The 27,120-nt window shown below is 35.8% G+C and overlaps 1 protein-coding gene, 1 long non-coding RNA gene, 1 other non-coding gene and 1 pseudogene across 4 annotated transcripts in view; 2 read left to right on the top strand and 2 right to left on the bottom strand.

Annotated features, from left to right (window-relative positions):
* The window catches only part of LOC110642559 (piezo-type mechanosensitive ion channel homolog), a 28,504-nt gene extending 10,399 nt beyond the window's left edge, over positions 1–18,105 (top strand). Inside the window, 13 exon segments of the mRNA XM_021794652.2 lie at positions 3,629–3,844; positions 3,933–4,110; positions 5,152–5,280; positions 5,476–5,649; positions 5,801–6,034; positions 6,610–8,154; positions 9,212–11,706; positions 12,169–12,564; positions 14,304–14,462; positions 15,702–16,205; positions 16,339–16,474; positions 16,596–16,740; positions 17,838–18,105. Of these exon segments, the coding sequence (XP_021650344.2) occupies positions 3,629–3,844; positions 3,933–4,110; positions 5,152–5,280; positions 5,476–5,649; positions 5,801–6,034; positions 6,610–8,154; positions 9,212–11,706; positions 12,169–12,564; positions 14,304–14,462; positions 15,702–16,205; positions 16,339–16,474; positions 16,596–16,740; positions 17,838–17,973 (6,447 nt within the window). The 3' untranslated portion in view covers positions 17,974–18,105.
* Positions 15,654–18,980, bottom strand: LOC131177665 (uncharacterized). 2 transcript variants are annotated; one of them, XR_009147028.1, is made up of 4 exons: positions 18,450–18,977; positions 17,394–17,450; positions 17,237–17,315; positions 15,654–16,459 (listed from the first exon to the last, which is right to left on the bottom strand). It is a non-coding gene; the product is annotated as an uncharacterized LOC131177665 (long non-coding RNA). The 2 variants fall into 2 exon arrangements; XR_009147027.1 differs by lacking the exons at positions 17,237–17,315; positions 17,394–17,450 and having other exon boundaries at positions 18,450–18,980.
* Positions 18,981–19,135: 155 nt separating this feature from the next.
* On the top strand, positions 19,136–19,217 carry TRNAS-UGA (transfer RNA serine (anticodon UGA)). The gene has a single exon. It is a non-coding gene; the product is annotated as a tRNA-Ser (tRNA).
* Positions 19,218–19,480: 263 nt separating this feature from the next.
* LOC110642562 (uncharacterized) lies at positions 19,481–25,743 on the bottom strand (annotated as a pseudogene).
* Between the last annotated feature and the right edge of the window lie 1,377 nt (positions 25,744–27,120).

The raw sequence follows: 27,120 nt of genomic DNA on the forward strand, positions 1-27,120 counted from the left end.
TGTGGCTAGGTTAAAAGCACGCCTTGTGGCAAAAGGATATGCTCAGACATATGGAGTTGATTACTCTGATACTTTTTCTCCTGTAGCTAAACTTATTTCTGTTCGCTTGTTTATCTCTTTAGTAGCTACATATGATTGGCCCTTGCACCAATTGGATATCAAGAATGCTTTCCTTCATGGTGATCTTTACAAAGAGGTGTATATGGAGCAACCACCTGGGTTTATTGCTCAGGGGGAGTTGGGTAAAGTTTGTAGGCTTCGGAAGTCTCTTTATAGCTTGAAACAAAGTCATAGGGCCTGGTTTGGGAGATTCAGTGAAGCAGTACAGGAATTTGGTATGCAAAAGAGTAAGTGTGATCACTCAGTATTTTATAGGCAATCTGAGGTTGGTCTAATTCTCCTAGTAGCCTGTGTAGATGACATTGTCATCACTGGGAGTGACACTGTAGGTATTTCATCTCTTAAAACCTTCCTCCAAACCCAGTTTTAAACCAAAGACTTGGGATTGTTAAAGTATTTCTTGGGTATTGAAGTTATGATAAGTAAGAAGGGTATTTTCTTGTCTCAAAGAAAATATGTCCTCGATCTATTGACAGAGACAGGAAAATTAGGTGCTAAGCCTTGCAGTGCACCAATGACTCCAAATTTACAACTATTAGCAGGGGATAGTGAGTTGTTTGAAGATCCAGAGAGATACAGGAGATTGGTAGGAAAATTGAACTACCTTACAGTCACTCGTCCTGTCATTGCTTATGTCGTTAGTGTGGTAAGTCAGTTTATATCTTCCCCAATTGTTGCTCATTGGGAAGCCTTGGGACAAATCTTGTATTATCTGAAGGGCACTCCAGGAAAAGGTTTGTTATAATATATGGTAATCATGGGCATTTGAATATTGAATATTTTTCAAATGTCGACTAGGCTGGATCTAAGGTTGATAGGAGGTCAACTACTAGATATTGCGTTTTTGTTGGAGGAAATTTGATGTCTTGGAGTAGGGGTGGCCACGGTTCAGGAACCGTCGGTTACAGTTCCTAAACCGCCGGTTCAGGTTCAATAAAATCATGAACCTGAACTAAACCGTTATGGGACAGTTTGGAAGACGGTTCCGGTTCGAGGACAGGTTTAAAACGGTTTAAAAGACGGTTCGAAAAATGACAGTTCAAGACGGTTTGAAAGCGGTTTAGGAGCGGTTTAAACTCAACTCAACTCAACTAAACCTTTATCCCAAAAATTTGGGGTCGGCTAGATGGATGCGCTTTCTCCACTCTGAACGATTTTGGGTTAAATCCTCAGAAATGTGTAATGCTTATAGGTCATGTTGTACTACTCTCCTCAAAGTCAATTTAGGTCTACCCCCTTTTTTTCTTTCTATCCTCTAAGCTAATGTGCTCTACTTGTCTAACTGGAGCCTCCGTATGTCTACGCTTCACATGACCAAACCACCTCAATCTCCCTTCTCTCAACTTATTTTCAATTGGCACCACTCCTACCTTTTCTTTAAACTGGTTTAGGAGCGGTTTAAAGAAAAAAATTAAAGAAAAATTTTATTAATTTAGAATTTAAGTTATATTTGTAAAAATATTTTAATTTTTCTTAGAAATCTTTTAATCAAAATAAAATAAGAATAAAAAGAATAAAATTAACTTATTTTTAAGAAAAATTTAATAAGCAATGACTTGAACTTATTAAAAAACTAGAGATGAAATGAATTTAAAAAAAAAAAATTAAAAAAAGGTGCATGAATTTAATTTTGCCTATGTATCCCTTTAGGATTTAGAGGAATCAAAATTTTCAGTTATAAGTTGAGAGAACGGAGATTGAGGTGGTTTGGTCATGTGAAGCGTAGACATAGGAAAGCTCCAGTTAGACAAGTAGAGCACATTGGATTAGAGAATAGAAAGAAAAGAATAGGTAGACTTAAACTGACTTAGAGGAGAATAATACAATATGACCTAAAAGTATTACACATTTCCGAAGATTTAACCCAAAATCGTTTAGAGTGGAGAAAGAGAATCCATATAGCAAATCCCAATAAATTTTTGGGATAAAAGCTTAGTTGGATTGAGTTGAGTTGAGTATTACTTGCTCTTTTTTAAAAAATTATATGATAATTGATAATTAAAAAAATATAAAAGAAAAAAAAAATCAAAATAGAGGGTATTGAAAATTTTATTGAAGATATAAAATAATAACAGAGTAATTAATATAGTATTAAAAATTTTAATGAGCATATAAAATAATAAATTAGGAGAATTGTGAAAGTACTGAGAATTAAAAGGAGTGTAGAAAATAATTGTTTAGAAAATTTGAGAGAAATTGAAAGAGTATTGAGAATTAAAGAGAGTGTAGAGAATAATTGTACAGAAAATTATATATATATATATATGAATTAGGAGTGGAGTGAGGTATTTATTGAATTTTTTTTATATTTCAATCGCTAGTTTGGTCCAGTTCAGAACCGTCGGTTCAATCCCGTTCAGAGCCGTCGGTTCACGGTTTCTAAAAAATATGAACTTGAACCAAATAGTAGAAGGACTGTTTCGGTCCGGTTCGAAACCGATTCTGGTTTTGACAGATTTTGGTCCGATTTCGGTTCAGTTCTGGTTCGAAACCGGACCGTGGCCACCCCTATCTTGGAGAAGTAAGAAGCAGAGTGTAGTTTCTCGATCTAGTGCTGAATCGGAATATAGAGCCATGGTACAATCAGTATGTGAGGTAATGTGGATACTTTAATTCTAGATGAGACAGGTTTTAAGACCTCCCTGCCTGCGAAATTGTGGTGTGATAATCAAGCTGCTCTCCATATTGCTTCTAATCCGGTGTTTCATGAGCGGACCAAACATATTGAGATTGATTGTCACTTTGTTCATGAAAAGATTCAACAACAGATCATCTCAACAGGACACATCAAAACTGGAGAGCAGTTGGGAGATATTTTCACAAAAACTCTGAATGGAGCTAGTATTGACTACATTTGTAACAAGTTGGGCATGATTAACATCTATGCTCCAACTTGAGGGGGAGTGTTATGGAAAGTCAATCACTATATTATTTCTCTATATATTCTGTATTCCTATTTATGATTTTTTATTTAGAATTTCTTCGTAATTAGTAGAACACAATTATAGGAATCAATTGTATATATATACCCATGTACAGATTAATTGAAATTAAGGAGAATCATCTCTTTCTACAGATATCACCCATTCAGAACTGGATTTCCTTGTTAGAATGATTAAGCGTCTGTTTATCATTTATAATGAGGATATCAATATGTCATAGGTGATTGGTAAAGTTTATTTTAAGCTATTTCATTTAGATATTGTTTTTCTGGGAAAAAATTTGGAAAGTTGGTGGTTTTTGGACCAAGTATAAAAGAGCGCTTTCATTTTTCAATAAGCACATACATGCACTCAAAATGCAGCATAAATGTTCTGAATAATGCGAAGGCTTATATTAAACAGGGCATTCAAAAGTAATTTCTCAATGACTTGATAGAAACTGTGTGTTATCTATTGGTTCATGTTATGTTGTTTTATGCAGTAAGCCTTGCCCTTATTTTGATGTTCCTCAACACATTTTGGATTGTGTCTTACTAACTTAATTGTTATTGATACTGCCATGACAGATTTCCTTGCTTGCTCTGTCATTTTGGAGTTTCCATTTTCCAAGTGTCTGTGCATTTGGACTACTTGCATACGTTGGCTACAATGTGTTTGCCTTCCCTTCATTGTTCCACTTGCACCAGTTAAATGGTTTGCTTCTCATCTTCATTCTCTTATGGGCTGCTAGCACCTACATCTTCAATGTGACATTTATGTTCCTAAATAAAAAAACGTGGGAGGTATTTTTTGTTTTCATTGTGTGCTTTAAGAGTCAAGCATTGAGGATTATCATGTAATCATTATAAGATCTATTGAAATATTTTGCAGGATATGGAAATATGGGAAACTGTTGGCTTATGGCATTACCCTATTCCTGGATTTTATCTACTTGCACAGTTTTGTCTTGGTGTCCTTGTGGCCTTGGGCAATCTTGTGAACAACTCTGTCTTCCTATATTTGTCTGACATGGATAGACAATCTTCTAGTGAAGATTTCACAGTAGAAGGTTGGGAAGTCAAATAGTCTAACTATTGGACTATTTGCAATTTTGCATACATTATTTATTTTTCTTTTCTAGTATACTTTTCTGTCCTGCTGTTAGCTAAGCTCTTTCTTCTTCTTCTCCTTTTTCTTTTTTCCTTGAGAATAGTTTGCTTCTTGATGGTGCTGCATGACCATCAAATAATCATTTTATATGAAAATGGCTGTCTAATTAGTTTTTCTGATTTGTATTTTTGTGATTGCTGTAGGGTACAAAGGGTCAATATTGCATGTCCTTGGTTTTCTGAACTCCAGCAAATGGAGCTAGATATAGTCACCATTTTCCTGTCAAATTAGGGGCCATGGTCACAGCCATTAACAACACTGTTCTTGCATAAAGTTCTGTATATTTCTCACTTGTCTTTCCTTTAATTAGAAAATACTCTCCCTTAATTATTATATGCTTAGAAGTCTGAAAATCATCATCATCATCATCATTATTATTAATATTAATTTGAATTGTAAATTGGTGTATGGGAGAATTCACAATAAAATCACACATTTTTTGTCATAATTGTCATGGCCCCCTAAATTTTTATGGGACATAGTTGACATAAACTTTTACATGAGAAACCAGTTTCTATTAAGTGACATTATTAGACAAGAAGTACTCAGAGTTCAAAATGAAGTCTTACTGCTACTGATCATTAAGAGAAAATCACCAGAATTGACTAGAAATCTTTTGCTTGGAATTGGGGCATATAGCTAATGTTTACATGCACTCTGTTGTGGGTTAAGCACTGGTACACACAGTTCAAAGTTTAAATGAGGATAGATCCTGGCATGTATATCATTTCTTGTCACTCCTTTACGGTGCGCTAACCGTTTTGATAATGCTTGTTACAAGCATTTATCTTCTTTCCTGTTACACCTGTAATGGCAGTTTAAATGATGAAATACTTCTTATAAATATTTTTTATTATTACATCTATAGTTTTTCATTTAATTATTCCTTGGAAGGTTGCTACTGTTATCAACCATAATTTCACTTGCCTTTATATTTCAGAAAGTGAAGAAACTAAAGTATTGATTGTAGCTACAATATCATGGGGATTGCGTAAAAGCTCTCGTGCTATAGCACTGGTGCTGATATTTTTTATTGCATTGAAACCTGGAATCATTCATGCTGTATATAGTAAGTTGAAGCACTTTTATTCAAGTTTTATTCATGTAGAAATTGCCTATTCATACAGATTCCTCGAATGTATTGAACTCTTGGAATGCTTTTGACATTTTTGGAAATATATATTGTAGTTTTCTAAATGCTTTCTTGCATTTTATTACATCTTACCCATTTCATTAAAAACTTATGTCTGCTTTTATGCTTCAGTGGTTTTCTTTCTATTGTATCTGTTAAGCCACACCATCAGTTGGAAGATACGTCAATCATTGATTGTTCTGTGTGAGGCACATTTTGCACTGCTGTACATTCTTCAGCTTAATCTAATCTCAAGAGCCTTGAAACAAAAAGGTTCATTTGCCACAGACATCCTGTCACAGTTAGGTAAACACTTGTACAAAATTTAAGTTATTTAGGCAGTTTATCATTATTGAGCTATAATATGTATTCTTTGTGTGGAGACATGCATATTCTTTCTTTATCTTTGATGATACAATTTTTTTTTTTTTTTTCCCACTTTTCTGAATTTCCATAGGTTTTCTTAATCATGCTAGTTATGGGGATTTCTTGAGGATAGCAGCACTTGCATTCTCCTGTGCTGTTCATAATCATGGCTTTGAAATGCTATCCTCATTTTCAGCAATTTTGCAGCACACTCCCTGTCCTCCAATTGGTTTTAGCATCTTGAGAGCTGGTTTGATCAAATCAGTTCTATTATCAGTTTATACTTCACTATCTGGGCAGATCCATGATGATAACTCCTCTCATGGTATGACTTATTAAAGGTTGAGTGTAATTTTAAGATGCTTTTGGTTTTCTCTAGTTTATGTCTTTATACATTCAAATGCCATTGAGAATGGCCATAATCTACTTTTATTTTAAGAAGGTTGATTTTGTAATGATTATACATTGAAAAAAAAACATTTTGATTTGTGACATCATAAATGGCCAATGGATGCAATTCCGATTTGGGGTTTGCAATTGATAATTCACCATGCCACACCCAGCAGGTCAACAAGGAAATGTCAAAATGAATTCTGTTAGATAAATTTTTGAGGGTGCTACTGATAATTTCCATTATTATTTTTATCAGTGCCATTGAAAATAATATGGTGGATTTCTGTTGTAAGGATAATTTCCAGCTTTTCTTATCACTTTATAGTGTTGCCCGTTATTTAGAAGTTATAACATTAAATCAAGTTTGGCCAACTCATTTTTCTTGAAGTCAAATGTTGTGAAACTTTGTCAATATCCTTGGTGGAGTGGGTTTATGTCATGAATTTGATAACTAACCTAGTTTTTTTATATATTTATTAACTGTTATATTTTTGCTTTTGTTTTCAGAGAAAAAAATAGCATCATATCTGAGGGCAACTGGGCAGAAGTTTCTTTCAGTTTATCGATCATATGGAACCTACATTGCCTTTCTAACAATTCTTCTCACAGTATACCTGGTAAAACCGAATTTTATTTCATTTGGTTACCTATTCTTCCTTCTGTTATGGATGACTGGAAGACAAATTTTGGGAAAGACAAAAAAGCGCCTTTGGTTACCACTGAAAGTTTATGCAGTTCTAGTGTTTTTTCTTATTTATGGATGCAGCGTCTGTTTTAGTTTTCAGAAGTGGTTGTCGAGGATGGTTGATGTGTCTTATGCCTTTGGATATAAACCAGAAGTTTCCATGCTGGAAAATATCTGGCATTCCCTTGCTGTATTAATTGTGATGCAACTATACAGCTATGAGAGGAGAAAGAATAAATTTCCTCAATCAGATTATGATAATGCACCAGAAAAAAGTTCCTTTTCTTTTGTGAAACGTCTACTAATTTTGCACAGTGAGAAGATACTACATCTGGCCTTGTTTTATGCATCTCTGTCCCCTGTAAGTGCATTTGGTTTTCTATATATTTTTGGCTTGGCTGTTTGTTCAACACTGCCAAAATCTTCTCGGATCCCATCAAAGCTGTTTCTAGTTTATTCAGGATTTCTTGTGATGTTTGAGTATCTCTTCCAGCTATGGGGTGACAATGCTGAAATGTTCCCTGGTCAAAAGCACTTTTCTCTGTCACTTTTCCTGGGATTGCAGTTCTATAAGCCTGGTTTCTTGGGTTTAGAATCAGGCTTGAGGGGAAAAATTTTTGTTATTGTATCATGTATACTTCAGTACAATGTCTTCCATTGGTTGGAAATGATCCCTTACAATTTTGGAGATGGAAGAACATGGGAGGAGCCCTGTGCTTTGTTTAGCTCACCAGAAGAAACCTCAAGTGACACAACAAACCAAACAAGCAAAAGTAAACACCCTATAGGTGCTAGCCACTTGTCAGAAAAACAAAAAGAAGGGAGAAGTCATTCATGGCCATCTTTTAGAAATATTTTATCTCAAGGGCCAAACGCTATCTTCTCTGAAATAGGAGGCTTTAAAGGCAGTAACATGGGAAAATATTCAAATAACTGTGGAAGTTCCAAAGAAAGCGATAAGTGGAACCGTAAACGAGTTCATATCTTGAGAAAAGAAAGACTTCACCTGCAGATGACTACTTTAAAAGCATGCATGAAGTTTTGGATAGAGAACGTGTTCAATCTCTTTGGACTTGAGATTAACATGGTAGCACTGCTTCTTGCCAGCTTTGCTGTGCTTAATTCCATCTCCTTGCTTTATGTTGCGTCACTTGCTGCTTGCATTCTTTTACCTCGGCATGTCATGCGAAAATTGTGGCCCATGTTTGTATTCTTTTTTGGTTCTGTTATTATCCTTGAGTACTTGGCTATTTGGTTGAATCAAATATCCGGAAAGCAACATGCTGCGGGTGACACACAAGTTCCTTGTAATGCTTGTTGGCGAAACTCTGATCTGTACTTTGACTACTGCAAAAAATGCTGGCTAGGTATATCTTTCTATAAAATGTTTAGAATTGTAGGTTAACAAACAAAACAGCTTTTTCCTATTTACATATTACTGAATTTATAACTTTAGACTTCAGTGTTTCAACTTCTAACAAGTGAATCTTTGTTTCATGGATTGTAATAGGATCATTATTGATTAGCTCTCTAAGAAACTTTCAGAAGGATAGAAAGCTTTATATAAAATCATATGAATACTATCTGGATATCTCACTTATTTTTTTGCACTGACATCCTCTCAATTCACAAATCTTTGACTTAAAACTTTATCCATCCTTTTTTTCTTAATTAAGTTAGCCATCAAAATTTTCTGCAAATTTGGCACATGAAGGGCAAGGGTACTATCACATTTTGAGTGAGGCGGATGGCATTTGCCAAATTTACTGTTCATTTTGATGGAAAATTAATGAATTTGGATGGAGATATTCTAAATGAATTTTGTGGAAGTGTGGACTAAATTTCAATCAAAAGATCTCTGTCACACCTAGATCCAAATGGTCTACGGTTGATGAGTATTTGTACAGCTTTAAGAAAATAATTGCAGTCGCTTTTGTACTTTAGTAAAAAATGCACTGAACGGGATACTTTTGGGATTTGCCTAATGCGCATGGTCAAATTAGACTGATATGTTAGTCATGGCTAATTTGCAATGCGCATAACTTCTGCAAAATTTGATTATATTGAGTCTGTGAGAAGGGAACTAATACAGGATGAAGTAATTCTGCTTCTCTTTCTTCATAATCGAAGTTTGATTAGCCTTTACTCATTGTGGCATTTAACTGAAGGATTTGTTTGTTTATTGACATGAATGAATTGTTAAGCAATTTCTTTTAAGATTAGCATTGCACTGGCATCTAAAGCATGCATCACCTTAATCTTTTTTTTTTTTTAAAATGAAAGCACCCAGGACTATCAGTTCACATGCTTAAATGCCAAAAATATTGAAATCATCTCACTTCAATTCCAAAATGTGCCTCAGAACATCCTATAGTGCCATCTCTCCCAGATGTTGACTTCAGAAACCATGCTACTTTTCTGCAGGAATCATAGTTGATGATCCGCGGATGCTCATAAGCTATTATGTGGTATTCATGCTATCATGTTTGAAATACCGTGCTGACCACTTGTCCAGTCTCTCAGCATCAGAGACATATCAACAATTGAAGTCTCAATATAAGAATGCATCACTGAATGCTCTCTTATTTGAAAGAAAGTTCTTGTGGACATTCGTTGATTACCTGAGGCTTTATAGTTATTGCCACTTGCTAGATCTTGTTCTGACTTTAATTTTAATCACGGGAACACTTGAATTTGACATTCTGCACCTTGGATACCTTGGTTTTGCTCTGGTTTTCGTTCGGATGAGGCCTGAAATACTAAAGAAGAAGAATGAAATTTTTAAGTTCTTGCGGTTGTACAACTTTGCTGTAATTGTCCTGTCTCTTGCTTATCAATCCCCTTTTGTGGGGGATTTTTGCAAGGGGGAATGCCAAATGATAGACTACATAAGTGAGGTGGTGGGATTTTACAAATATGATTATGGGTTCAGAATTACATCAAGATCAGCATTGGTTGAGATTATCATATTTATGCTGGTATCCCTACAGTCATATATGTTTTCAGCACAGGAGTTTGATTATGTGTCTGAATATCTTGAAGCAGAGCAGATTGGTGCTATAGTGCAAGAACAGGAGAAGAAGGCTGCTTGGAAGACTTCTCAGTTGCAACAGATACGAAAATCTGAAGAGGAGAAGCGCTTGCGTAATTTACAAGTGGAAAAGATGAAATCAGAGATGCTTAACCTCCAAATCCAGCTTCAGAGTATCAACAACAATGCAGATTGTGGTAATGCTTCTCAAAGTCAAGGCAATATGTGGAGAAACTCATCCCCAAGAATAGATATAGTGAATAGCATCACAGGCAAAGGAGAATATGATTTTAAGAAGCAAGCAGTTGATTTAAGCTCTGATTTATTTCCTTTTGATGTGAATGAATCTCCCAAGAATGAAAACACTGTTAGTTCATCTGCAGTGCACACCAGAAAGCATTCATTGGAATTTATTAATGAGATCACTGAGCTATCAGATAAAGCTGCTAGTTGTGAGTTTTTACATTCACATGAAAGAGATGAAGCAACATTCCAAGCCAAGAAAAGGCCTCTAGTCTCAGCCGTACATCTTTTCAGTGATGGAGTTTCTCAAGTGCAATCTCTTAGTAATATGGCGGTTTCCAATATAGTGAGTTACTTAAATATAAAACATGAAGAACTAGATCTTAGTGGTGATTCTTCTGATGATGAGGTATACTTTAAGATGGAGAATAAGAACATAGGGTGTGAACCTATGGACTGGACATTTTCCACTCAATCTGATGATGAGCCGATCACCTCTGATGGTGCATGCTTGCAAATTGGGATGATCCTCCGCCACATGTGGGCACAAATGCGATCTAACAATGACGTTGTTTGTTATTGTTGCTTTGTTCTAATATTCATGTGGAATTTTAGTTTGTTTTCAATGGTTTATCCTGCTATTCTCTTTCTGTATGCTCTTTGTGTGAGTACTGGTCCAAATCACATGTTCTGGGTTATTGTGTTGATTTATACAGAGATGGCTATATTGGTTCAGTACATATATCAAATCATCATCCAACATTGTGGTTTGACCTTCAATGTGAATTTGCTTCAGGAACTAGGATTTCCTGCACATAAAATCATGTCATCTTTTGTAATAAGCAACTTGCCTCTTTTTGTGGTGTATTTATTTACTCTCCTTCAAACCTCCATAACTAGAGATAGTGAATGGGCAGCCATAGCTGAAAGCAACTTTGGAAAGAGAAGAAACAAGTGCCAAGAACAGGCTGTTAAGAATTGCAGGATAAGAATAGAGAGGTTGCTTTTTTGTGCTAAAAATTTTATGGAACAATTGATTAGAAGCCTTAACAGGTATTGGAAATCTCTGACACAGGGTGCAGAAACTCCACCTTATTTTGTACAGCTGTCTATGAAAGTGGATTTATGGCCTGGGGATGGTATTCAGCCAGAAAGAATCAAATCAGGAATAAACAAGCTACTCAAGATCATGCATGACAAAAGATGCCAGGAAATGAGCCCGAACCATTTCCATTCAGTCAGTAGGATTCGTGTTCAAAGCATTGAAAGAAGTCTAGAAAATGATAATGATAATGATAATGTTGCTCTGGCTGTGCTTGAAGTGTTATATACCTCTCCTTTCAAACAATGTACCCAAGTGGGATTTTACCAGTCACTGACTCCGGCAGCTGATGTAGCATATGAGATTCTAGAAGCTCAACGTACTGGTGTTGTTAAAGAAATAGGATTCCCTTATCCGATACTCTCAGTGATTGGTGGAGGAAAGAAACATATTGATCTTTATGCCTACACATTTTGTGCTGATTTGGCTGTTTTTTTCTTGGTGGCCATTTTCTACCAATCAGTCATGAAGAACAACAGTGAATTTCTTGAAGTTTATCAGCTTGAAGATCAATTCCCTAAAGAATTTGTATTTATCTTAATGGTAAATTTTAAACCTCTTTCCTTGAGGCATTGCTAATATTGGTGTAGAATCACAAGTTAGTAATTACTTTGCTTTTGTATGTTGGGAGTCTATCATTCAGAATTGCTCCTTTATATACTACTCACACAACCAACGGCATCAATTGGATTCTGAATTTTATTAAATAACTCGAAAGAAAGAGAGATTCATTTTTGAAAGAAGCTACAATCAACTCATTTGGTTTGTTCCCTTTAACGCCCATATATGTTGTTAAGGAGTTCACGCGGAATGGCTTTAAAGTTGGATCTGTAAAAGGTCTCCAAGTATGTAGTTGACTGCTTTCCAAATCTTTTAATTCATACTCAAACTAAGTTTTAAATGAAGTTCCATAACCTGAATAGATCCAGTGATGTCAATTTCTGTCTTTTGACCTGTTTGCTATCCTAGCTTATTATGCCATGCTGTTTTTGTTTCTTCTTGTAGGTTATCTTTTTGTTGATAGTGCTTGACCGTATTATCTACCTTTGTTCATTTGCCACTGGAAAAGTCATCTTCTATCTTTTCAATTTTGTTCTCTTCACATACTCAGTTACAAAGTATGCTTGGAACATCGAGCTACAAAACAGACATGCTGCAAAATTTGCACTTTGTGCTATCTATTTCACAAAGGCGATTTCTCTAGCTCTGCAAGCCATACAAATAAGATTTGGGATTCCACACAAAAGTACTTTATATAGGCAGTTTTTGACAAGTAGCATTTCACAAGTTAATTATTTGGGTTTTCGACTTTATCGCGCTCTTCCATTCCTTTATGAATTGCGATGTGTCCTTGATTGGTCTTGCACAACTACATCTTTGACTATGTATGACTGGCTGAAGGTATGTACATTGTTGTTGAAATATAATTATCATCATTATTGTCATTGTCATTATATTTTGGTGAAATCACTCGCTATGCTTTAGACATGCACTGGCATGCAGATCCACATGTCTATTAAAGCATCTGTTCTTGATCTCCATATATACTGTGAACTTTTAATATTTATCAATGCTTGACCATATCATTTTCAATGATTAACTGTATGCAAATAATTGGAACAGTAACCAATAATTAATCTAGTCATTGTAGTTTCCTATCATAATCTCTTTCCATTTTCATGTGAATGCTTCATAGGGAATGGTATATGTGCTTATCTCCCTTAAGCTCTTAGATAAACATAGGGACTTCCTTAGATTACCATTAACAGGGATTTCCAAAAGGATACTTCTCACATTGTTTGACCTATGCCTCTAGCACATGGGTAAGGTGTTTGATGTCCATTGTTGGCTTGTTCCCTATCAGCTTAAGATTTTTGGATTATTGATAAGCTACCACGCATCCATATTTATTTATATGCATATATAGCCAATATCATATAGAGGTTATTACATCCTTCTTAACATATTAAAACATTCATTAGATTATATATTAGTGGATTCCACACCCTATTCTACTTTATCAAATCCAAAGCTTCCATTGCTGCTGTTATCAGTACCAGAACTGCTGGCAGTATTATTGTTACTATTGTGATAACAAAGAATCCCTTCTCCACCCCTCCCACAAAAAAAAAAAAAAAAAAAAAGGGTAGGCAATCTACTCTGACTCTTTGGTATAAAGATATATTTTACATTTCATTAATTACCCAAGAACAAGTTATTCCTTTGAGTACGGATGTAAACAAGCTAAGCCGAGCTTTGAAGAGTTCAAGCTCGGCTCTTTAAATTTTCTCTAAGCTTGAGACCAACTCAAGCTTAGATTTGAAACTTGAGCTCAACTCATTTAGATTTTAACGGACTCAAGCTTGGCTTAAGCTCAGCTTGCATTTAGCTTCTTTATTAAGCTCAAGCTTGACTCATCAAGCTTAATTAGTCAAATTACTTAAAAAAAATTATCTTTATTAATTACTATCTAAAACTCATTTAATGATAAGTCCAATGAATCATAGTAATTAAATTAATAATTATAATGAACATAAATTATATATATTTGATATATCTATATATTTTAATTATACTTTTGATTTTATAGTTGTCTTATTTACAATTTGATTATCTTATTATTAGTATTAACTATTAGCTTGCGAGCCTAAATAAGTTGAGTAGTAGTAGTAAGCTCAAGTTCAGCTCATTTGTTAAATAAGCATAAAAACAAAGCTCGAGCTTAGCTCACTAAGCAAGTGAGCTAAGCCAAGTTGAGCCTCAAGCAGCTCACAAGCGGCTCAACTCATTTACACCCCTAGTTTGAATCATGAGATCAAGATGATTCAGGCAACATGCCAGTGACTTGGATTCTTATAAGTAGTTTTACTGAATCAAAACTGAATGATATAAATGTATTGTGTGCTCTTATAACAAAAAGTCAGCATCTTTTAGTTGAAAGCTATGATAGTAATTGCTTATGCGGAATGTTAAAATCAGCTCCATTTAACTAAGTGTTAATCCAAACGATGATTAATATTAATTTGATATTTGTTCTATGACAACCATGTCCCATAATAGAGCTTACTTTATAGTAGCTGTCATTGTTTTGTTTAATCAAACTAGTGGTTTGTTCTGAATCTGATATAAGCTCCTTTCAGTTGGAAGACATTCATGCCAACTTGTTTCTTGTCAAATGTGATGTGGATCTGAATAGAGCAAAACACCAACAAGGAGAAAAGCAACCCAAAATGACTAAATTCTGCAATGGGATATGCTTATTCTTTGTATTGATGTGTGTTATATGGACTCCTATGCTGGTAAGGATTTAAACTGTGCCCTGGTTTTCTGAAGCCTTTATAGCAAATTTAAACATTTTGAGAATGTGTATGATGGAAACCTAAGCATATTGAGTCTTGTAATTTGTTAGACTATACTGTGAAACAAATAATTGCAAAGGGAGACTATATTACTCGAAATCAAGTGCTGAGTTGATAGGCGTCAATATTTGTTATCTGGCTGTACTTAATGGATTGTGTTTAATTAAAATACCAAAGACAAAGGAGATGAAAAATGGATAAAACTACAAAAAAGAAAAACCAGGACATAAAATTGACACTTCCAGACAGGGATGTGCGTTCAGGAGTTAGTTAGTTCAGTTTGAAGGCATTATGCTAACCCAAACTGATAGTCATGGGTTGATATTTTACTCAAATGAATCGAACACATGATATGTATGAGCCAGCAATTTTTGGGTTACAAAAAGTTGGTTTTGGTTGATCCGAAAATAGACAACCTAGAAAAAATAGCACTCAATGTACTAAACACTGCGTGTAGATATGGTTTTGAAGAGGGAAGACCTCTTTTCATAAACAGAAGCCTTCCCATCACTGGAAACTGATGTGGGATTTTATCCCATGATGTTTCACTGTGGGATACAATCCCACAAAAAATTTTGCACGTGGACTGAAGATCAAGCTCTTATAAAAGAGGAGGCTATCCTTCCTCATTTAAAATCAATTATTAATGGCTTCTTTAAGTAAAAAGAATGTAAAAATAATTATTAATGGCTTCTTTAAGTAAAAAAGCATGTCCTTATAATGAATGTGGGCCTGAGAATGAGATTTTAGTTGAAATAGTTTCTAGGATAACCAATAAAATGATTGGTGATTTGGGCAGTTTGTATGTTTTTGGAGGTTCAGACCGTGGGTTGAACTAAATGATTGGTTTCATAAATTTTGCGGACCTAATCTAACCAAATTAAATGATAAACCACAAAAATTGTTTGTTTGACTCAGTACACTTGGGTTGGGTGGTTTGACCAGGTTGGTGAACAGTTTCAAGCTCAGTAATACACTGATTTAAGCAACTCTACATTGTGTTTACAACTAAAAATAAAACTTCTAGAGTCCTGCATTCCCTTGGCATTTCAGAAGCCTTAATTGTTTATATTTTATACTGTAAGATGGCAATGCAAACATCAGGATCTCTAGAATTTTGGTCCTGACTAATTCTGAAGAATATTAATATTGTATTCATATTCTTAATTTGCTGGACAGATGTACAGCAGTGGTAACCCCACAAACATTGCTAACCCTATTAAGGAAGCCAGCATCCGGATTGATATACGAACAAATAGTGGGCGGCTTACATTATTTGAGACAACATTGTGTGAAAAAATCTCATGGGATGAAATTGGTTCACATACTGATATGGATCCTGGAGGTTATTTACGTGCTTATGATGAGAAAGACATTCAATTAATATGCTGCCAAGCTGACGGTAGCACATTGTGGCTTGTTCCACCTGTAGTCCAGGCTGGATACATGAATTCTCTCAGATGGAGCATGGACATCATCTTTTCCTGGCAGTTAACCAGGGATCGGCCCAAAGGAAAGGAAGTTGTGAGATATGAATTGATTGTTCGAGATGAGGATCTTCCAACATATTCAGAAATAATGGCAGTGCTAAATGGTAGTGCCAATAGCTTCAGAATACATAATGTTTTTCCAAGATACTTCCGGGTTACTGGATCTGGTGAAGTTCGATTTTTGGAAGATTTGGTATGTTGTTTTCCTTCCCCTATGCTTTCCTCTCTTGCCTTGATGTTTATGAATACTGGCAACCAAGGTAATCCATCAGTGTCAATTGATCAGCTACCATTGAAAACAGCAGTTTGACATTATGTTTATGCAGGTAGATCTGGTTAGTGGGGATCTTGTTCTCAATCGTGGAAATCTGGAGTGGTGGTCTTTTCATGTCATTAATGTGTCATCTGGATGTGGTGACTTTGCAGGTCCTATGGCCATAATTGTATCTGAGGAAACACCACGTAAATACTTATCAAAACTTAGATTACTGTAGCTTTTATGTGCATTTATAAACTGTGTATGCTGGTGAAAGTTCCACAGATGTTATAGTCTGTTGACCTATGATGTGCTATTTTCTTTCAGAGGGCATTCTAGGTGAAACACTTAGCAAGTTCAGTATCTGGGGTCTGTACATTACCTTTGTGCTCGCAGTTGGTCGTTTTATCAGACTACAATGTTCTGATCTAAGAATGAGAATACCATTTGAGAATCTTCCTTCTTGTGACAGGTACGCAAGCTTCGTTTCTGGTGTGGATATCCATCTCACATTTTATAAATTTTCTCAATTTTCATACTGAACAATGATGTGCTTGTGATGTCTTATTCCTGCTTACTCTGTTTATGCCATTGTAATTTGTAAATCAGAATCTAAGCCTCCAAAGTTCTTATTCTATGTTACTACTCTACTGGACTCTAGAAGGGTGTCACTTATGCATACACATAAGTTTATTATATCAGTGAAATATTGCCATGTAAATCTGCGATGCGTTGTCTTCTAAAATATTTTATTCCAAAGCTTCATACTCATATTGAGTGTGAATTACTTCAACTCATTTTTGGAATATTGTTGTTGGTCCTGAAAAATTATGGAAACAAACTTCAAGTTCACAGCTAAAATAATGATGATAAATGCTCGATGGCATTGATAATGCAACCTTTGTTGCTTAATGCACCCATGGTTTTATCTTTTCTTCTTTGTATGCTTTTTACTCTTTACCTTTTACCTTTTCTTTTGGGTAGAAGGAATCTTTTGCTCATGCAACAACTTTTATGTGCCATACAGCAGCATTTGGTGGTGATGAACTGAAAAACACAAAAAGAAGATTACTAAATGATTGGTTTCCAATTAAAGATCTCTAAGGAAAATCTTAGTAAAAGAACCTTTGTTTCTGATGCTTTCAATGGTTTTATGAGTGGCGCTTTCCATGCCTTTAGTTGCTGACAAGCAGAAATTATCAAAGTGTTTGATATAGTAAGTAAACTCTGGAATGGTATATTAATGGTGCAATTAAAGCTATATAAACAGTATGGATTAAGCCAAAGTCCTTTCTGGCTTCAGTGCAATTTTATAAATCTGTTCTTGCTTCTATTACTACAAGTCTTTAGATCTGCGTTTTGAGATTCTTGGGCAGCATCGAAATTGATAATTATCAATGTTAAGAGGAAACAAGGAGAGAACAGATTTGTGCTTTTGGCACCTGAACTAAATTTAGTTATGAATCAAATCCGAGAAGAAAAACAATATAAGATATAGATATGCATGTACTTCTGAGTCCTAAATGCTTATAGAAGATCATATTAGATGTGATTGCTTTGTTGATGCAGGTTGATGGCAATCTGTGAGGATATTTATGCTGCAAGAGCAGAGGGTGAGCTTGAAGTTGAAGAGGTTCTTTATTGGACACTGGTGAAGATTTATCGATCTCCACACATGCTGCTTGAATACACCAAGCCTGACTAAGTCATCTGGGATGTGTGATCTCTTGTCACTTGCTATCCTTCCTAGCATAAATGCTTAAATCTAGACCCGATTTGATTGAGACTATAAAAACTCATTATTTATTGATGGGAAATTTTGAGGATTCATTTAGCAGTGATGCACATTTTTTTCAATTGGATAAAAGGATCTTTTTATTATTGGAATTTTTTTCCTTCCATGGAAGATTTCCCATAATTAGATGTACAGGTTAACGAGCACAAAAATGTTACAGGCAAGGGAAATGTGGAAGCTCTACTAATTTTGAAAAGAGCTTCTGTAGTCCATGGAGTGAACTTAACAATGCAAAATGTAAAATTCCACATTCTTGGCGAATTGTATAGATTTATGCTTCATCTTCCTGAAATTACTAGTTCTACTTTTAGAACTGGTTTATACTTCTGTTGAATGAATCTAGTACTTGCTATGGCAAAAGACTTGAGTGTCGATTGAATCCTTACCTTTTGGCGATGAAATGCTGCTACCCTGAAATCCTTGGGGTATTCTTCATGTTCATACTTCCTTACAATCTGTAGAATTCATGTTGAAGAAACACTTGATTTTGATCATAGTACTTTGTTGCATTGTTAAGCTCTTGGACAGAAAAGCATCGGATAGGAACTCTGCCATTAATTATTAAAGGTGATCGATTCCTCTAATAACGTTCCTCCATTTCTAATTAGCACTGTCTCATCCTTCTTGGCGCTGAGGAGTGGAGTTATCTTGCCTTTGCAATAAACTCCAAATTCAGTACTCACTCAAATCATGAAGTGCTTTGCTCTCTGGCTAGCAAGTACAATGTTTCCTGTGATTTCACTTGTGCCTATGGATATATTTCCGTCATGTGGAGTAGAGGTCCTCCAATTCCATTGCTGATTCACTCACTTTGTGTAATCACATTTTGAACAACTCATGCGTCTTTTGTATGATGTTGTTTACTGTAATGACTAGTTAAACTAATATTTTGTTTGGTTGGTCGCTGCAATTCAATTTTCCATTGGATTCCAAACATAGCCTAAGATTTTTTGCACTAGAAATGTATTTTTCAGACTCTGTCGAGTTAATTATAACAATCGCATCTCTCTACTAGAGTCAACGATTAGAGAAAGGATTATATTGTATATTGAGCGAACAACAACTCAATAGAGTCGATATGTCCGAGTGGTTAAGGAGACAGACTTGAAATCTGTTGGGCTTCGCCCGCGCAGGTTCGAACCCTGCTGTCGACGTTCCTTTTATTTTTTTTTTAATTTTTGAATAATTTTTTAAGTGTTAAATCAATGAATTAAAAAAAAAAATTCATTTTCAGCTCTCATCATTTCAACTTTATTATTATTATTATTATTATTATTATTATTATTATTACGGTGGTGGTGGTGGTGTCCCTCTCCATTTCTTTTTTTTTTTTTACTTTTCTTTTATTTATAAAATTAATGATCTAGTGGTGACGATATGATCTCTACAGTACAGGCTGATTCTGTGATCACATTTATAGTGTTGACTATAATAATAATTTAATAATTGCCATTTGGTGTACATTTCCCATCCATTGACCCAACATCATCCAACCAATAAAAAAAGCCCACATTGGCTAGCTTTTATCATGAATCTGATCACTACAGTACAGAACACAACTTTAAACCAAGGCAAGATCAACCAAAGAAGGAACATAGCCCTCATACTAAAATATCCATTATAATTAATGCATGATTTATTATTATTATTATTATCACTTCTTTTGTTCTTTGGCGAAAGAGACCATAAACCCTTCAAATTTATAGTCGTCATGGATATGGTATTTGGCATTTCTTTGGAAATTTTAACTGATAAATCTCTGCGTGTTACTGTTAGCTACAAGGCCATTTCAATTGGTGTAGGGGCCGAGATTCGTTTGCATGTCATTCTACTATTATCCGATCCATTCCTCCAAATTTGGTTGTGGCACATCAACCGATTGATCTCCCATGATCAATTATGTTATGTCTCTACCCACGCTAGGAATCTCTAATTAAAGACACGCAGATACGTACACAGACACACACAACCTTAATTCTTGTCTCTTTTCACACCTCCACATCACCATTCTAGCTTTACTTAGTTGTCACGCAATGCTGGCTCCATACATGCAAGTTATAGTGATGGCCGTGGCGGTCGTGGTGATAATCATGATGGTGTGTCACCAACTCATGACACCTTCTAAGCCCCTCTCTATTCACCGGAAACCTCCACTCCCCACCTGTCTTTTCTTCATCTTTCTCCCATATTTCTTCTTTTGTTTCTTCCTACAGTTCATATTCTTGATCTTGAAGTCGAGTTTCTTCATTAATATCAGAGTCTTCATCTCCAGATGCAACCTCAACCTTCCACCTTCACGATGAGCACGAAAAATCTCCGGCCGATCAATCCTAACCGCCCTCAACTCGAGTCTTCCATCCTTTCTAACCGGTCGGAGAAAGAAACAAGGGTGAACATTATGGTCCAAGGAAGAAATCAGTGGTGGAAACCTTTTAACCTCTCTTTTCTCACTAATCTTCCTCCACTTAATAACCTTATTAGCAGAACAACACAACTCAATCTCATCATCATCATCTACTCTTCTTTCATCAGAGCTCTCAAACCCTAAACTCTTAGTGCAAGACATCAATCCATTAACACCACCACCAACATCATCAATGAAACCAATCCCACCAGGATAATCTTTTTTGAAAGGACAGGGAGGAGGAGAGGTGGTCGATGACGATGATGAACAAGACTTGACAAGAGAAGCAGATTTAAGAACATTAGGAGTTCTTGTAAAAGAACTAAGAAATTTTGGAAAAAGAATTCTGATGTTTATTGCCTCAGAAATTAAAAATATATATAAAAAATTACCGCTAACAAATAGTTTCCTAATCAAGCTAAACTACCAAAATTGTATCAGAATCATACAACAAAAGGTAAAAACAGATATGCACACAAAAATTTCTAAACAAATGTCCTAAATAAATGCAAAATAAGTGGCAGCTAACAGCTGCCTTTCCAATACCCCCCTCAAGTTGGAGCATGGAGATTTCGAATGCCCAACTTGCGAAGAAGAAAGTCAAACTGATCCTTTCCCAATGGCTTTGTGAAGATATCCGCAGGTTGCATTGAACTACGTACATAATCTGTTTGAATGTTACCATTCAATATCTCATCACGGATAAAATGACGGTCCACTTCAATATGCTTGGTACGTTCATGATAGACAGGATTAGCAGCTATATGCAGAGCTGCCTGACTATCACAATACAAATTCATAGGTTCAGTATGCGCCACACCAAGAGAATTCAATAATCCTTTCAACCATTTAAGTTCACAAGTTGTAGTACTCATAGATCGATATTCAGCTTCAGCGGATGAGCGAGACACTGTCTGTTGCTTTTTAATCTTCCACGAGATAGGGGATTCACCCAAAAGAACAAAAAAATCGGTCAAAGACCATCTCGTCAAAGGACAGCTAGCCCAATCAGAATCACAGTAAGCAGACAATTTGAGATCACAATTGGCATGCAGTAGTATATCCTGACCTGGATTTCCTTTCAAATAATGCACAACTCTAACAGCTGCCTCCCAATGAGCTTTCTTCGGTTGTTGCATGAACTGAGCAAGAATATGCACACAATAAGACAACTCGGGCCGAGTTATTGTTAGATAAATAAGCCATCCCACCAGACGCCTATACTGAGCAGGGTCATCCACATCATCACTCTCGGTAAGGGCCAGCTTGTGATTTTGTTCAAGAGGAGTTTTAGCCGGCTTGCAACCCAGTAATCCAACTTCTGAAATTACATCCAACGCATACTTACTTTGACACAAGAAAATACCATTCGAGTTTCTGGCTACTTCAATCCCTAAGAAAAATTTCAGCTTCCCCAAGTCTTTCATATGAAAGCAACGACTCAAATAGTTCTTGAATTTTTGTACAGTGGAAACATCATTGCTGGAGATAATAAGGTCATCCACATAAATAAGCACATTCAATTGAACAGTCCCAGCTCAAAAAGTGAACAAAGAGTAATCTGAATATGATTGCTGAAATCCATAAGCTTTCAGAGATGCAGCCAATTTCGCAAACCAACATCTAGGTGCTTGTCGCAAACCATATAGAGATTTCCAGAGTTTACAAACCTTCCCTGGTGATTGAGAAGCAAATCCAGGCGGCATCTTCATGTAAACCTCTTCCTCCAAATCACCATGTAAGAAAGCATTTTGGACATCCATCTGATGGAGTTACCAATTCTTTGCAGCCGCAACAGTAAGAAAGGTGTGCACAGTAACCATTTTTGCTGTAGGAGCAAAAGTCTCCTGATAATCTATGCCTTTAACTTGATTATTTCCCAATATCACTAACCGCGCCTTGTATCGTTCAACACTTCCATCAGAATTGTATTTAATTTTGTATACCCACTTGCTTCATATTGCTTTCTTCCTAAATGGCAGATTTTCAACTGTCCATGTACCATTATCCTCCAAAGCCTGTATTTCTTTTCTCATAGCCGCTCTCCACAGTTCATCCTTAACTGCTTCTGCATAAGAGCTTGGTTCATGTCTTGTAGTAATGGCTGCCAAAAAACATCGGTGTTGTGTAGAGAATTTATCATAACCCACATAATGAGCTATAGAGTAAGGCGTACCTGAGGAATTAGATTGGGAAGGTGAGCATACCGAAAGGCTTGTTTTGATAGCGTTTGTCACATAATCCTTCAAATGAACACTAGGTTGCTTGGCCCTTTGTCCCCTACCTAGTTGCTTTTCAACAACTTCACCTCTATCCACTCCCTCACTGTTTTCAAGGATCAATTCTTCCGTTTCAGGATTCACCTCACTTTCTCTACCCACACTTTCATCGTGCTCCTTTCCCAAGTTGTTCTCTAAACCATCAACTTCATCACCCAACTCCTCAACTCCATTTTTAATGAGTTCATCACCCATTGTTTTCTCATTTGCATATGGAAATTCTGTTTTAGCGAATACCACGTCTCTTGATACAAAGTATTCTTTAGTTTCCAAATCATACAATCTCCATCCCTTCTTTTCAAATGGATACCCAACAAAAACATACCTACGACTTCTACTACCAAATTTTATCTTTATCCCGATTCAGATTATGCGCATAGCACAAACAACCGAAAACCCGAACGTGTTTGTAAGAAGGTACTTTCCCAAAGAGCATCTCATATGGGGTTTTACCATTTAACAACATAGATGGAGTCCTATTAATCAAATGCCCGGCTGTAAGTACACATTCTCCCCAAAATTTTATGGGTAAATTTTCTTGGAAACGTAAGGCTCTTGCCACATTAAGAATATGGCGATGTTTTCTTTCCACTCGGCCATTTTGTTGAGGTGTTCCTACACAGGAAGTCTGATGTAACATCCCTTGTTCATCAAAATATTCTTTCAAGCACATAAATTCACTTCCGTTATCACTTCTGACAATTTTCACATTTTTTTCAAGGCGTTTAACCATCACAACAAATTTCTTAAGAACACAAGCTACTTCTTGTTTTCCATTCAGCAAAAATATCCAAATAGCACGAGAGTAATCATCAACAATTGTTAAGAAGTAAATTGCTCCACAAGAAGTTGGGACTCTATAAGGTCCCCATAAATCACAATGTATCAATTCAAAATAACCATCAGCTTTATTGTCACTAGAAAAGAAAATCTCTCTTGTTTGCTTTGCTCTAAAACAAACTTCACAAGTTTTATTAGTTTTCCTAACTATGCTACCGACTTCTGGAATTAACTCTACCACCTTATGAGAAGGATGACCCATTCTCTTATGCCAAAGCTCAAAAGACCCCACATCAGTTATCTTACAAGCATGTACCGATGTCACTCCCTTGAGAAAGTACAGCCCCTCGCGTTGCTCACCCGCTCCAATCAGGTTCCTCGAATTTAGGTCTTGTATAGCATAAATTTTGTTAGTGAGTTGAATAACCAAATTTGAATCATTAAGTAGTTGTGATACAGAGATCAGATTGCAATTCAAATTTGGCACATAAAGGACTCGTTGCAATTTCAAGTCTCCTCCAAGCAACACAATTCCTTCTTTCACCGCCAAGGTCTTTTCTCCATTAGGTAACCCGACTAAGCATGGCATAATGTCACGCAATTCACTAAAAAATGCCAACGTTCCTGTCATATGATGGGAAGCTCCTGTGTCAATAATCCAAGGAAATATCCTCTACGTACTTGTCAGCCTCTCATTGCCACCATTCTGATAAGAATTCAACATGCCCAGCAAAGCAACCCACTGCTCTTCATTTAATCCACTAAGACCGTTTCGATCTGAATCTATCACAATTCCACGCCCACCATCAACTCCAGTTGCTTGTGTGGCGTTGGCACGAGCAACTCCTCCCTTGCTACATCCTGCTCCATTGCCACGCTTTTGACCACCTCCTCGTCCAGCAAAAGTTCCACGTGGTCTATTACCCCACCATTCTGGATAACCTATCAGCTGGAAACAACTTTCAGCATCATGTCCCTCTCTGTTGCAATTAGAACAAATTGAGGATTTGTCTTTATCCCCCCCTGAATTTTGACTTCCTGCTCGAATTGCAAAACTCATAGGATTGCCTCTTTCTTCTTTGGTTCGTGTCATAGTTCGCACCCGCTCTTGCTAAACAACCATAGCATAGGCACGATTCAAATTGGGCAAGGGTTCAGTGCTCAAAATATTAGAGCGCACTGTTCTGTATCCTTCTTCATCCAAGCCCATCAAAAACTGATGAACTCTCTCTTCTTCACGCTTTCTTTCCAATTCAATGGTAAGATTGCATCTGCAGCCTGCACAGATACACACTGGTATCTGATCATAGTTGTTTATTTCATCCCATAACGTTTTGAGTCTTCCGAAATAAGACACGATCGGTTGACCTTCCTGCCTATAATTCGCTAGATCCGATCTCAGTTGCTGCATTCGTGGACCATTCCCAATCGAGAACCTCTATTTAATATCCTCCCACAGATCCTTTACGTTCTCCATGTGAGAGATGGTTTAGCGAAGCGTCGGTTCAATGGTGTTAAACACCCAAGAAACCAGCATAGAGTTAACCGTCCACCAATCTTTGAGTTCCAGTGAGTCATCTGCTGGTTGCTTAACAGATCCATCAATAAAACCATATATCTTTTTGGCCCGCAATGCAGTCCGCACAGCTTGCGCCCATTTTTCGTAATTCTCGCCCTTCAACTGAACTTGGGTAATTAAGTTACCTGGGTTGTCATTCGAATTCAATGTGTAAGAACTAAAAGTTTTCTTCCCTGATCCAGAACTCTCATTTTTCTTTTCATCAGCCATGGCTCTGATACCATGTAAAAGAACTAAGAAATTTTAAAATAAGAATTCTGATATTTATTGCCCCAGAAATCAAAGATATATATAAAAAATTACAGCTAACAAATAATTTCCTAATCAAGCTAAATTACCAAAATTGTATCAGAATCATACAATAAAAGATAAGAACAGATATACACATAAAAATTTCTAAATAAATACCCTAAATAAATGTAAAATAAGTGGCAGCTAACAGCTGCCTTTCCAATGGTTCTATGAGAATCACCTTCAGTGACAGTGACCAAGCCAAGGCCACCAGTTAAACATAGAGAAACGCATTTGGAGGAGGAAGAAGAAGAAGGTTGTTTATTATCATCATCAAGATTCATGGGAATTGTGGAGAGACCTAGAAGAGAGTGAACGCTCTTCTTACAAAAGCTCATCATAGTATGTTATTGTTATGCAGTAGCATACACCAAAATGGAAAAAAGAAAGATTAAAGAAGCATATGAATGTATACTAAAAAAATATTAAGAAAATCTCCGGAAATGTTGGAGAGGGAGATGAGGTTATTAATAACATCCTTACGCCACAGAGAGAGAGAGAGAGAGAGAGAGAGAGAGTTGTTATGGTACAGAGAGTGCCAACGATACACGAAAGAGCTCGGGAAATGTTAGCTTGACCGATAGAGTGGGAAACGGTGCCGGGTCCCACGTAGACTACCTTTCCGTCTGAGAAATATTTGCCTGCATCAAAATTTTCCATTTATTATTTCCGATTATTGGGTAATTTGATGATTAGATGTTGCTATGTGTATCATGTAGTTTGGCTTTGATCTTATCTATGTATTTAACACTCTGTCTATTCATGGAATAACAGAAGTAAAATATTCTAACTACACTCATAATTAAATTAAATTTATCATTACTAGCTAATTAAATTCTCTTTTCATTTATTTTTATTTATCCTATTTAAATTTTTTTATTTAAAATTATTTATCATATCTATAAGATTAAGAATATTAATTATTTTTATTTTTATTTTATTTTTATCTCTATTAAATATAATAAATATTTATATAATAAATAACTATATAGATGAGATAAATAATAATTTAATTAATTATTAATATGTTTTTATAAAAATAGAATTATCTGATTATTTTATGTAAAATTTAAATGTGATAAATAAAATTAAATAAGGAGAGAGTAGAATTAAAAGAAAATAAGTGGATACTAATGTTGGGAAATAAAGCTTCATGGAAGTTGCGAGGTTGGGTATCTAATAACAGGATAAGATGCAATGCCAACTGTTATTAAGTCTATTTCTTTCTAAAATATTAATTAAAAATAACTATTTTATAAAAAAAAAAGGAAAAATATAGTAGTCGATAGCATATGATTGTAAAGTATTATATGTATATAGTTGCATCATAAAGAGTGGGGAACTATTTCTTCTATTACAAGAAAGAAAGTCGAATATTGTCAACCCCATTAACGACATCAATAACTCATCACTGGTGAGGCTCTATTCATGATTTTTGCTAGCTATATATATGTCACGACCCAACTTATGGGTCGGACCGGTACTAGGATCTGGACCGGCATAAAGCCCCCGATACCCGTAGTAAGCCTTATTATTCTCAAATCCGTAACCAAGGCCCAATATATAAATAAAATAAAATATTTTTATTCGGGTCAACCCAATCTGATAACCATCAAAAACTGAAGTAAGAGGAGCCCCGCTCAACCCTAATACCATCACTTATAAATTATTTAAATACCATACAAATATTTATTTATTAATCTCAAGAATTTAAATTAACGCAA

This window comes from Hevea brasiliensis, unplaced genomic scaffold, assembly GCF_030052815.1.
Source record: "Hevea brasiliensis isolate MT/VB/25A 57/8 unplaced genomic scaffold, ASM3005281v1 Scaf7, whole genome shotgun sequence".
Lineage (NCBI taxonomy): Eukaryota > Viridiplantae > Streptophyta > Magnoliopsida > Malpighiales > Euphorbiaceae > Hevea > Hevea brasiliensis.